The sequence below is a fragment of the Heteronotia binoei genome, chromosome 3 (assembly GCF_032191835.1).
Source record: "Heteronotia binoei isolate CCM8104 ecotype False Entrance Well chromosome 3, APGP_CSIRO_Hbin_v1, whole genome shotgun sequence".
Classification (NCBI taxonomy): domain Eukaryota; kingdom Metazoa; phylum Chordata; class Lepidosauria; order Squamata; family Gekkonidae; genus Heteronotia; species Heteronotia binoei.
Genome location: NC_083225.1, coordinates 72,633,513 through 72,646,540, shown reverse-complemented (window position 1 = coordinate 72,646,540; position 13,028 = coordinate 72,633,513). Strand labels below are relative to the sequence as shown.

The window sequence follows — 13,028 nt, the reverse complement described above, 5'->3', positions numbered from 1 at the left end:
ATGTTATACCCTTTGTGACATAAGCAAAAAATTATACAAAACATACATTATTGGTTATACACGTAAAACCCATTTTACCTGGCCAAGTCCCGTTAGTTATTCAAAAGCTGGTATGTCCTCCTAGAGTTAGCATTGTATTGATAATTAAAAAACATAATTCTTTGTTGACCCCTTAAAATAGCAATATGTGTATCTATTTAACAGAGGTATTCTCTCCCCAATAACAGCATTTTGTCTATGTCAAGTCTGGTATATCTCACCTTCAAACATCCACATTCCATAACATATTGTAAGCCTTCTTTGCAAGATCAATGATTCATTTTTAGCATCAGAGTCTACAGACCTATCTCTCCTCCTCACAGTATTATGCATAGCCAGGGGTCTGAAGACCTTTAGGCTATCTAAACCAATGGTGTCAAACTCATTTGTTATGAGGGCCAGATCTGACATAAATGAGATCTTGTTTGGCCAGGCCATGTGTATCATAAAATGTAATGTCAGGTAGTGGAGGTACAAACTTTATAAAGGACACAGACAAACACAATTAAAGATTTTTTAAAAAAATTAAATTAAATATACTTAAAAGTTAGCACTCTTGCAATATTTTGTTTAATAGTTTCTGATAACTGACACCTCTTGTTCTGAATTATTGCATCAAAATATGCTGTAGCAATTTTGTATGTTGTTCAGTGTTATTCAGGTGTGTATCTATAAGTTGCAAACCTACTTTTGATTTATTAACATTCATTACAGAAATCTCATGGTCAATGCTTTGGTCCTAAGACCAAAGGCTGGGCATTGTGAGCTTTTGTGCTTCATGTGTTGGTCAGCCAATGGAGACAATAGAGGCTTTGCTCTGTAGCTCCTGTGCAGAGCAAGCTGTGATGCAGAAGGAAGCAAGAGAAAGAGAGAAGGAAGCAGATGATAGTAAGTTGCTCATGGGCTTGATAGGAGCACTCTGGGGGTCTGATCAGGCCCTCGGGCTGCAATTTTGGCACCTGTAATCTAATTATTCCTTCATAGCCAGTAGAGACATTGGGGCAAATGACCAAGTTAGAGAATGTAAAACTAATCATATTCCCACTAAAACCTTTCTTTCATTTTCATAACTAAGTCAAGTGAAGAAAAGAAATCCAAAAATATAACAGTTCTCATCCTAAGTACCTTGAATTACATATTTAAACCTAAATATGTATACCATATATGTCTTTTGTAGTACTATAACCAGGGTTGGAATTCTAGCAGGAGCTCCTTTGCATATTAGGACATGCACCCCTGATGTAGCCAATCCTCCAGGCTCTTTTTTGTAAGTTCTTGGAGGATTGGCTACATCAATGGCCTAATATGTATGGCCTAATATGCAAAAAAGCTCCTGCTAGAATCCCACCCCTGACTATAACTATCTTAATTTCTATCCCTAAACATAATTGTAATGTTTCTAGATAAAAAGTAATGTATTCAAGCCAATGCATTCTACACTATGAACTTTCAGAAAACACCGTAGCAAAGCAGGTTTTGGGGAAACTGCAGGAAGGACAGAAGAGGTACACAGAAACATCATAATGTTGAGGAGAAGAGGGGGAAACATCTGCTTTCCAATAACATGTATCCTGTATCAGGATATACATTCCTACATGCATGAAAAAGGGGGGGATATGCAGTCTAATCCATACTGTATGGGTAAGAGGGAAAGGGTTCAAGATACATATCAGTATACCCATCCTATTCCTGGTAGTAAAAAGAAAGAAAAAACCATTACATTTTCCTCAGTTACCAGCATCCACTGCAGATGTGTGTATGTGAAACAGCTGCTCTTGAAAAGCAAACCTTCAAATACACATTGATTACTGATCCCTGTTGCAGCATAACCGCCTTCTGGGAAAAGTAGATAGCAATAATTTTCTGTGCCTATCCATAATGAAAAACTTGGAATTGCCTAAAGAAACTGGTAATCGGTAGAGTTCAGAGAAACAAAAGTAAGCACTTCTTCACACAACACATAATTAATTTATAGAAATTGCCTCTACAAGATGTAGTGATTATGGCTATTAGTTTAGACTGGGGGTGGGGGACCTTTTTTCTGCCAGGGGCCATTTAGAAATTTATAACATTTGCAGGCCAGCAGAAACTCGTTAACATATTAGGCCACGCCATCTGGGATAATCAAGTGGAAATTGAACTGGTGGTAGTTGGCTCCCACCCCCAACCCCTGCCACTCCTCCATCCCTCCCTTCATGCAGAAACTGCAGCTACTCCCACAAGACCCAAGACACCCACATACCTCACCAGCCGTCCTTCACAACACCCACCACTCAGGCTTGAGAGACAGAGAGAAAGACAGAGAAATAAAGGGAGATAAAGAAATGAGAGGGAAGAAAAGAAAATAAAGAAATGAGAATAAATGGGGGGGAAAGGGAAATAAAGGGAAATAAAGAATTGGGGGGAAGAAAAGGAAATAAAGAAAGGGGGAGAAGAAAGGGAAACAAAAAGAGAGGAAGAAATAGAAAGGAAAGGAAGGGGGAACTTACTTGAACTTCCACAGTGACATTTCCAGGCCCTGCAGGATCCGGGGAGGCCACAGCAGTGTGGCTGTGCCCCATGACCCCTGCCAGCCAGCTGCCCTGGGGATGCTGCTATGCAGCCTGGCCCAACCCAGTGATCCTTGCCGGCCAGCTGGACCAGGGGTGGCCGTTGACCAATGCAGCGTGCCAGCTGGGCTTGGGAGGCTGGAGCACAGCTGAGCCCAGGCGGCTGGAGCACAGCGTGGCCCAGTCCAGCAATCACCACTCTCCAGCTGGGCCTGGGGAGGCTGGTGCACAGTGCACCCAGCCCCATGATTGCTACCGCCCAGGGAGGCTGGTGCCCAGCATAGCTGGGCCCAGAGATCCCCACCAGGAATCCTTACTGGCTAGCTGCACAGCACACCCCGCCCAGCGATCACTGCCAACCAGCTGGGCCAGGGAGGCAGGTGCGCAGCGCACCTGACCTTACGATTGTCGCTGGCCAGCTGGGCCTGGGAGGCTGGCGCACAGCATGGCCCAGCCCCAAGATCCCCGACTGGCCAGCTGGGCCCTGGGAGGCTGCTGCAGGCCAGTCGGAGGGGTCTCAGCCCGTGGGCCAGAGGTTCCCCGCCCCTCTTCTTATATAACAGCACCTTCATCATTTTTTCCCCACTGGGACTTGTGATATTTTCTGAGTTCCATCTCATGAAAATTATTTTATTCAACTTCATGCAAATGTCAGCTGAATCACCTGCCTTTGTAAATACAATGGGAAATATTAGTGAAGCAATAGAAAATAATCAAATTCTGCAGGAAGTAGTGCCCTAAGAAGGGTTCCCAAATGCCACTTTAAAATTTAGAGTCTAAATGATAACCTGAGGAGCCAGAAGGGGGATCTTTCCCTTTTGATCATTTCTCATCCAGCATCAGGTAAATCCTGAGGCTGTTGTTTATTTAAGCAATAGCTTTAACTAGCAACATGAACACTTGATTTTATTATGAAATAAAATAATCCTGCAGTTCGCAATCATGCTAGCAGCATTCCATCATAAGAAATAGCTCTAAGGCTATAATTTAATCCAATGTTTATGAATAAGTCAGAGATCACACTAGTTAATTCATTGTCTCCCCTACCTGAAGTAAAAGTATTCAAAATGTTAAGAGTTACCAGAAATTTGGAATGCCTTTAGTAAAAAATATTTGCTAGAAGATGTGAGAATCAAGTTTTAGTTCAGAGGTCCCTTTAAGATCAACAAGTTTAATTTCTGGGTATAAGTAAGAACTGACTGACAGCCCAATCCATACATAAGTGGCGGCTGGCCACGGAGTAGCTGCCGTGCCACTAGTAGACTTCCTGAGGACTTCGGCGTGCTGGAGCGTGGGGAAGGGAGAGGCGTAGCTTGCCGGGAGGGAGACAGTCGCCATGGGCAAGCCTACCCACCCCCATTGGCCAGTCCTGGCGCATGCACCACAGCTCATGACAGTCAGGGATGGGGAGAGGCGGCTCCAGAGAGGCTGATAGCCATCCCCAACCCGCCCCCAAACAGAGAATGGAGCCCATGATGGGCAGACCATCAGAGGCAAAGGAGAGACATCCCACCAATACGAGAAGGGAACAGGAGTGAGGCTGGGCATGCGTGCACGAGAAGCCTGATTTGGTGGTGGGGCAGGGGTGAGGGCGAGACAGGGCCGTATGTGACCACAGAGAAGCCGTCAATCCCCTCACACCCTCCCGCTGTCAGAGACTCTGCCAAAGGTAGGTAGACAAGCAGGAAGTACCAATGCAGGAGTTTGCTGTCATAGAGAGTGGCTGGAATGTGTGTCTGGGAGTGAGCAGCCCAGCAGCAGCCATCCCCCACCCAGAGAGCCCCTGTGTTGCCCTGATGCCCCCTGCCATGTGCATGGAACACCTCCCCCGGGGGCCCCGTAACTCAGAGTGCGAGTGCATCAGCCGCAGAACTCTGAGTCGACTTCATCAGCCCCCCCTTAGTGCCCTGTGCACAACAGCCCTGTGGGGTCGGGTAGGCTGTCAGCCCTGGCAGGCTGAGGGGCAGCACTCCCCTCCCCTGTCCAGCCACGCGGGAGGCAGCGTGGCAGCTCATAGACCGTTCTCCCCCCAAAACCAAGTCTGTGGCTCATAGACCGTCCCCCCCCCCCCCAAAACCAAGTCTGCCCACCCTCCCAGGCATTCCCTTGGAGAGGCCACTGACAGGGGGGGCTGCCCAGTGAACATGCAGCAGATGCCAAGCAGGAGAGACAACAGAGGGCACAGCTCAGACTTTATTTTTCCGGAACAGAGTGCAACAGTCTCCCTGGCGCACGCTGGGCAGTCTTGCCATGGCCGGGGCTGCATTCCAAGCAATGGGCAGAAACAGCTGAGGGAGGGGGGGCGGTGGAGCAACACACGCAGAAGCCTCTGTGTTGGAGTTCCACCTGCAAAATGGAGATAGAGATCAAGAGCACCTGCAGGGGCAGTGACTGGAAGAGCAGGCTGCGTTTCAGCCGGGCACTCTCTTAAAGGGACAGTCTCCTACCCACCTCCCCACAATGGGGCAGCTGCCACACACACACCCCCAGCCAGGGAACACGAACAGAGGGCAGAGCAAGGGAAGGGAGCAGGTGGCAGCACAGGGGAGCGGGGTCAGCAAATGCCCCCTGCTGGAGCCCACTTCCTGGTTCAAGTGCCAGAGATGCTCGCACACCAAGTGGTCAAGAGTGAGGGGAAGGGGAGGCTGGGGGTGGGGACAGTGGAACTTACCCAGCCATTGGCGACAGTCCTTGCATGCAGAGCCTCTGGGACCTCAGAACCTATGGAGACCAGGAAACAAGAGCAGTTAGCCCCAGGGGAGACACCTCTGTCTCCCCCTCGCAAGTCAAAGATACTGTTAAAGCAACCGCGCGGTGCAAACCGTCACCAACGTGCCTGCCTGTCCCTCACTCTAAGTTTGTATGGCCAGGAGTTCGCCAGCAGAACTTCCCGCCATGCGGTCCTCTACCTAACAGAGTGGAAGTATTTCTAGGAGGGGGGAGACCGTGATTGGGTGCTGGGGAGGGGGCTTGTCAACCCGAGGAATGAGGGGATTGGCGAGGCAATCATGCTGCTTCCTAAAGGGTTTGTGAGTTTCCGCAGCAGCGGGACAACCTTTGTTTTTGGTTTCAATGAGTGCCTATGGGCGTGTCATGGGCCAAACTGCTCAGGAAGCTGCCTAAGCCTGGCCGCACCCCCAACTCCACCCCCTCGTCCGGCTGAACACTGCGCTCCGCCTCACTTCCGCCCACACTCGGGCACAGCCCTCAGGCGCCACTGCCTTTGGATGAAGTGTCGCTCGGGAGGCCCCCCGCCGACGTAACTCCCCCCCCCCCACTGTGGTGGCGCTCACGTAGCGGCTCGTCTGCTACCAAAAGAGTTTCCGCCCACCCACCCCCCCCATGGATTGTGCTGTAAGTGTGTATACTGAGATAAGAAGCTGTTAAACCCTGGGGGGTTCCATTGTTCTGAGCGTTGTAATAACTTGTAATTCAGCAGTCTCCCATTCGAGTCTGTTTCTCATTCAGTCTATTTTTGAAATTTCTTTGCAATAAAACAGCTACTTTGAGGTCCCCTATTGAGTGCCCTGGGAGATTGAAATGTTTTACAGGTTTCTCAGTTTTGTGTTTCTTGATGTTAGGTTCATTTAAGGCAAGGAAATAAAAAATAGTATTTCCTGGATATTTTTAATGCATTCACTATCACTGAGTTTTATTATCATAGGTTCTCTTATTTCGTTGCCAGTCTAAGTTATCAACTTTAATGTGCGAATGACCTAAAGTAGTTTATATCACAATACTCAGTGTGGTTATTTTAATCACTATGAATGACTTCATCAAACTTATTATAGGCTCAACTGTTCTGTATTTTCATTACTATCAATCTAACACTGAGGTCATGTTTATATATGATATCCTGGATAGTAAACTATTGATGACAGCTGCTTCAAGGCTGAAGTCATATACTAAATAGCACTTGTACACAAGCATGGGGAATAGATGGACTTGTTGCTAAGATTAACGGTAAATTCTTCAGCCCAGTGCTTTGGGGTGTCTTTAGTTATTATTTTTTTCCAAGATTAAAAGGTAAGAGAAATACCTCACAGTGTACAAAACTATACATTACAAACACTTGTGTTATCTCATCCTTATCCTATGCTTTCCCACTTGAAACCTTGGTAAATTCCCCGGGCTCACATTCTCCTTGTCCTAAAATTGTCCCCTGAATTTGTTCTCCCCCCCCGCCCCTCCCCCGATCTGGAATAGTTGTTACTTCTTTGTTTTTTAGTCAGTTACTACTCTCAAATACATCAAGCTGCTCACCAAGTCTTCAATGATGCTACTGCTTTGCTGTGCCAGTTAGGAGAGCCTTTGGTAATATGCAGGGCTTTTTTTGTAGCAGGAACTCCTTTGCATATTAAGGCCACATGCTTCTGATATAGCCAATCCTCCTGGAGCTTACAGTAGGCCCTGTACTAAAAGCCCTGTAAGCTCTTGAAGGATTGGCTACATCAGGAGAGGGAAGTGCCTTAATATTCAAAGGAGTTCCTGCTACAAAAAAATCCCTGGTAATATGCCTTCTCTTTACCCACTGAGAGAACACAACTAATTTGTATTCAGTAGGTATCAATGTCATGATTTAAAAACTTAGGAGTCTAAAAATTATTGGTTTAAACAGAATGGTTGAAGATTCCTCTATAGAATGGGTTTTATCATGCCAGCTCTGCTAGTGACTATTTTTTCTTCCAGGTCAAAGAGCTGGTTATTGAGGTCATTGGGTTGAATTTTAAGTTTTTCTTTCTTCTCCTCAAACCACCGTAGTGTTTTAAAGAACCTCGCCAAATACCTTGGAGTCTTGTATCATCTGGTGCATATGAGATCAAGTATCACCTGTGTGATTGCATTGCATAATGAATGTTACAAGATGAAATGTTACAGCTAGTTACACTTTGCTTTCTGTGTTCTGAGTAGATTGCAAATTGAAAGTTGCTGTCACAGTGCCAGCTTTATGTGCTTTAAGTTGGCAGGTTTTTGTAGTGTCTTTGCTGAGACATTCTCTTAAATCCAAGCTTCTTCCACAGCGTTAGCCAAATCATGGCACTAGATAAGCTACATATTGTTACATATTGATCTTGGCAACATGTGCATAATTATCAATCCACTGAAAATTAAAAGGCAGTATTTGATCAATAGTGTTTAAGAATCTAATATAAATGTGTTATATAGTTTGTGCTACCGTTTCTTAAATGTAAAAAGCATGCAGATAACTTAATGGCATGCTGACAGGAACAGAAATTGGACAATTAGCTCTGCTTCTGTGTTATGTATTTGTACCCCAGCATGGATAGAAGCATGTTTCACACATTTGTTTTGAAGGTTTTTTTCTTTTATTATGTCTTAGTTTGCTTCAGAAATGGAGTCAGTAATATACATTATTTCCTTTTTGTGGATAACATCTGGAAAAGTACTAGAAATGTTTACTGAATGTCAATGAGAGCTCAAATATAATGTTATTTCAATACAAAACTACTTCTTAGGGAGCCTGGGATTGGCAGATCATAAGCAGATCTGAAGATAGGTTGATAAATAGTTTAAATCCCATTGGATGTTCACAGGAAGTGGCTTTTAGGCTGCAAAGCACTGTTCACTTTTTAATTGCAGGAAATGGCTTTTAGGCTGCGAAGCACTGTTTGTTTTTAACTTGCAAATATTTTTTCCCTGTTCACTTCAACAGGTCTTTTACAAGTAAGCAATGAGAGTGAGTTTTATGTTTGTTTAACCTATAAGGTACATCTGCCTTGATTTGTTTAAGAACCCTGTAATAGTTATGTTAATGAAAATACTTCATCACCTTTAATGAGAACTCCATTGGTGGTTATAAAAGTTAAAAACAGGCAGTCTGATGTATGAAACAAAAGCCACCTAGTCTCCATAGTCACTCTGGTTCCCCAATGGTTGTGAAATTCTTTTTAGGGTGCTTGAATATACATGTATTTGGTATCTTGAAAGAATTGCCTGTTGTGCTACTTTTGCCAATTATATCAGCTTCTCTATAGAGCTCTTCCTTGGACTAGGAGAAACAGGGTATCCATTGTAGAGCAATGTTTTTTCAGTGATACAGTATTTTCTATGGAATGTATTAATTTCAGTTCAGTATAGTATTGTGCTTTACAATGCTTATATGAACAGGCAAACTTGAAACTGTTGAATCTTACAGGGCACACGCAATGTGGTTCAGTTGATTCTCACTCAATTAAGAGTCTGGGGATATGCTCAACTTAGCATTTCAGACTGAGAAGCAAGTTAATGCAGTTGTGAGAATGCTTTCTTCTGTCTTCACTTATCTCAGAGGATAGCTTGTTACCTTGACCCAGCCAATCTGGCTGCATGGCTCCATGCTATGGTAAATGGTAACCTTGAGGCTAAACTGTTGTATCACACTTTCCAGATGTTACAGAATGGCAAATTCTTATTGATACAGAATGTTAATAGCTTGCTTACTAATGGGACCTGGGATAGTGTGTGTGTTACACCTACAGCCATTCCTTTGGGTACTGATTAGTTCAAGGTGCTGGTTATTGCCTCCAAAGCTATTTATGGCCTAACCCTCCTATCTGCAGGAACACCACTGGCACAGCTTCATTCATATAAGCAAAGCCTTCTGAAAAGGGGTAGGAACACTAGCTAGAGGCAGGGACAAAAACTCCATAGTAGAACATCTGCTTGGTATGCAGTAGGTCTAGGCTTAGTCCCTGCCATTTCCAATTAAAAAGGATCAAGTTGTAGGTGATGTGGAAGACCTCCACCTGCCTCCAGGGGAGTTACTGCCAGTCTGGCCTTGATGAACCAAGGATCTGATTCAGTATAAGACGTCTTCATGGGCCCATCTGGTGGAATGGCCTGCCTGATGATGCCAGGAAGGCTCTCATATTTCTGTGCAAACAGAAATATTCAGGAGATTGTTTTCATTTAAGGGAATAGGAAAGTGACAAAATGGAGTTGTGCAAAAAGACACTTTTATAAAGTGAATAAGGTTGTAGTTTTCATTGAAAACTTTAGACAACTCCCCCCCCCCCCGCAGCATTGCATTGTTTATTGGATGCATCGTAGTGTTTTTGTTTCACTATTTCCTGACTGTATAGTTCAGTTGTATGGCTCTGTTTATTGCGCTTTAGAGGTGAACCTGCGTTTGATTTATATGAAGCATTGTTCTAATTAAACACAGATTGATTATGTAAATTTAAATTTCTTTGTTATATGAACAGTATAATATATTCAATCACAAGTGTATTATTTTTGTTTCATTCTCTGCTTGAATTTCAGAAGGAACAATGCAGGTGACCGAGGAAAAGCACTGCAAGTGATGCTTCAGGTTTTGCAGACATGTGATCATCCTGCACCGGACATGTTCTGCTTGTGTGGGAGAATCTGCAAGGACATATTTCTAGATTCAGACTGTAAAGACACCAGTAGCCGAGATAGAGCTATTGAATGGTAAGAGAGAACAATATGTAAGATGGAAGATTAACTCATAATGAAACAAGAAGCATAAATAAGACGATATCTGCTTTAGAAATAGTGATGGATGAACCTCCCAGCTTGATTCAGAACTGGGCTCAGCAAACAGAGATGTTATCCAAGCAAATCGTAAAATAGCAGTTTGGGCGGAGTCTAATTCCTAATTTTGGATGTCATCATGTTGCTGATGACATCATTCGGAGGACATTAGAATTCCAATAATTTCCCTGGTTCTCCGTCTGTGACTGCCCCCCCCCCCCCAAAATCTTTAAGTGAACTTGGGTCTTGGAGAGGTACATTTCCTAATATTTTTTTGTGCCTAAGTCATTGTTGTTGAGGAAGAAGAAGAAGATATTGGATTTATATCCTGCCCACCACTCCGAATCTCAGAGCAGCTCACAATCTCCTTTATCTTCCTCCCCCATAACAGACACCCTGTGAGGTGGGTGGGGCTGAGAGGGCTCTCACAGCAGCTGCCCTTTCAAGGACAACCACTGCCAGAGCTATGACTGACCCAAGGCCATTCCAGCAGGTGCAGGCGGAGGAGTAGGGAATCAAACCCATTCTCCAAGATAAGAATCCACACACTTAACCACTACAACAAACTGGAAGTGATGCACCAACCTTCAGAGCGTTGATACTACACCTCACCCCCACTATCCCTCCCTTGCCAACGTGTACATACGCTGAAAAAAGGGATGAGGTAACTCAAGGGAGAGCTCTTCTTCTAATTTCTGAACCAGATAAAATCTCTTGTGACTATAATGCTTATCTTAGTTTTCAAGTGACTATTACAGGCTGCAGATGTTGGTATTCCAAGTCTGAAATTAGACTTTGGCCTACTAATTAAAGCATATGAAGAGTTATGCCGGATCAGCCCAAGATTCATCTAATTAGCATGGGGTATTCAAGAGTAGTCAGTCAGGTGTTCTTGGGAAGTTCTCAAGCAGGCATGAAGACAACAACTCCCTCTCCAAACTGATATAGTTCATCTAAATCAGGAAGTTCCGAACATGATTAAAGGCCAGTAGTACACCCATTGCCATGTATTCAGCCTTCAAAATGATATCTTAGCCAGTGACTATCACATGTTGAACATATGTGAAGATATGAAGCTGCCTTATACTGAATCAGACCCTCAGTCCATCAAAGTCAGTATTGTCTACTCAGACTGGCAGCGGCTCTCCAGGGTCTCAAGCTGAGGTGTTTCATGCCTATTTGCCTCGACCCTTCTTAGTTGGAGATGCCGGGGATTGAACCTGGGACCTTCTGCTTACCAAGCAGATGCTCTACCACTGTTGTGGCAATGAATCCCAAAAGTTTATAACTGTTCACGGGACGGAGACGGTCTTGGTCGCCTTGGCAGATGACCTCCAACGGCAACTGGATCGAGGCGGTGTAGCAGTGCTGATGTTATTAGATCTGTCGGCTGCATTTGATACGGTCGACCATCGGCTACTGATTCACCGCCTCGCCGACATTGGGGTTAAGGGGTCTGCTTTACAATGGCTCTCCTCTTTCCTCAGGGGTCGGGGACAAAGGGTGGCGATCGGGGGTGAACGATCCCAGAGGCGCACACTAGATTGTGGGGTGCCTCAGGGAGCAGTCCTCTCCCCGATGTTATTTAACATCTATATGCGCCCCCTTGCCCAGATTGCCAGGAGGTTTGGGCTGGGTTGCCACCAATATGCAGATGACACCCAGCTCTATCTGCTAATGGACGGCCGGCCCGCCTCCCCCCCGGAAGACCTGGATCGGGCGTTACAGGCTATCGCAACGTGGCTTAGACTGAGTGGGCTGAAGCTGAATCCGGCAAAGACAGAGGTTCTCTGTGTGGGTCGCGGCGCTCCAGGGGAGGAAATATCTCTCCCGACCTTCGATGGTGTGCAGCTAAAGGCGGCGCAGCAGGTGAAGAGTCTGGGTGTTTTACTGGAGCCTTCATTATCAATGGAGGCCCAGATAACAGCCACTGCCAAGTCAGCTTTTTTCCATCTGAGGCGGGCAAAGCAGTTGGCCCCTTTCCTGGAGCGTCGGGACCTAGCAACGGTGATCCATGCGACGGTCACCTCACGATTGGACTACTGTAACGCCCTCTACATGGGGCTGCCTCTGTGCCGGACCCGGAAGTTACAGCTAGTGCAGAACGCGGCGGCCAGGCTGTTACTTGGTCTCCCAAGATGGGAACATGTGCGGCCGGGGCTACGCGAACTGCACTGGTTACCGATTGTATACCGGGTCCAGTACAAAGTGCTGGTTATCACCTTTAAAGCCCTATATGGCCGAGGACCAGCCTACCTGAAGGACCGTCTCTCCTCGTATGAACCCCAGAGAGCACTGAGGTCAGTAGGAAAGAACAGACTGACTACCCCTGGGCCAAGACAAATTAAACTACAGAATACTCGCTCTCGGGCCTTTTCGGCCGCAGCCCCACATCTCTGGAACCAACTCCCAGAGGAGGTGCGGGCCCTGCGGAACCTTGATCAGTTCCGCAGGGCCTGCAAGACCACCCTTTTTAAATTAGCTTATGAATAACTGAAATCCGCCATCAACATCAACTAGAAGAGTGTCAAGGATAGCGTCAAAAATGTTTTAGTTAATTGTTTTAATTCTGGTTTTTAAGGTTAATTTAATGTTTAATTTAATGTTTTTAATGTAACTGTTTTATTGTTGGTGTACCATTGGTCACCGTATTGTTAGCCGCCCTGAGCCTGCTTCGGCAGGGGAGGGCGGGGTATAAATAAAATTTATTATTATTATTATTATTATTATTATTCACCATAGGTTCTTTCTGCCCTTTACACTATATGACTGAGGCTGCCCCTCTTGACAGTCCAATCTGAACAACTTTCTGTAGAAACGTGTCTCAGCGAATTCAGTGGAGTTTACTTCTTCAGAAATATGGTTAGGAATGCAACTCAGCAAACATACTGGATATTAGCTGCACAGTCTTCTGCTGACAGCATAATGGGATTGGGCTGATTT

At 45.3% G+C, this 13,028-nt stretch overlaps 1 protein-coding gene across 3 annotated transcripts in view; it reads left to right on the top strand.

Annotated features, from left to right (window-relative positions):
* The window catches only part of MAP3K15 (mitogen-activated protein kinase kinase kinase 15), a 102,086-nt gene that overhangs the window by 44,881 nt on the left and 44,177 nt on the right, over window positions 1–13,028 (top strand). For all 3 annotated transcript variants that reach the window (XM_060234040.1, XM_060234041.1, XM_060234042.1), the window contains exon 7: window positions 9,852–10,022. In XM_060234040.1, coding sequence (XP_060090023.1) covers window positions 9,852–10,022 — 171 coding nt within the window. The remainder of the gene's footprint in view (window positions 1–9,851; window positions 10,023–13,028) is intronic.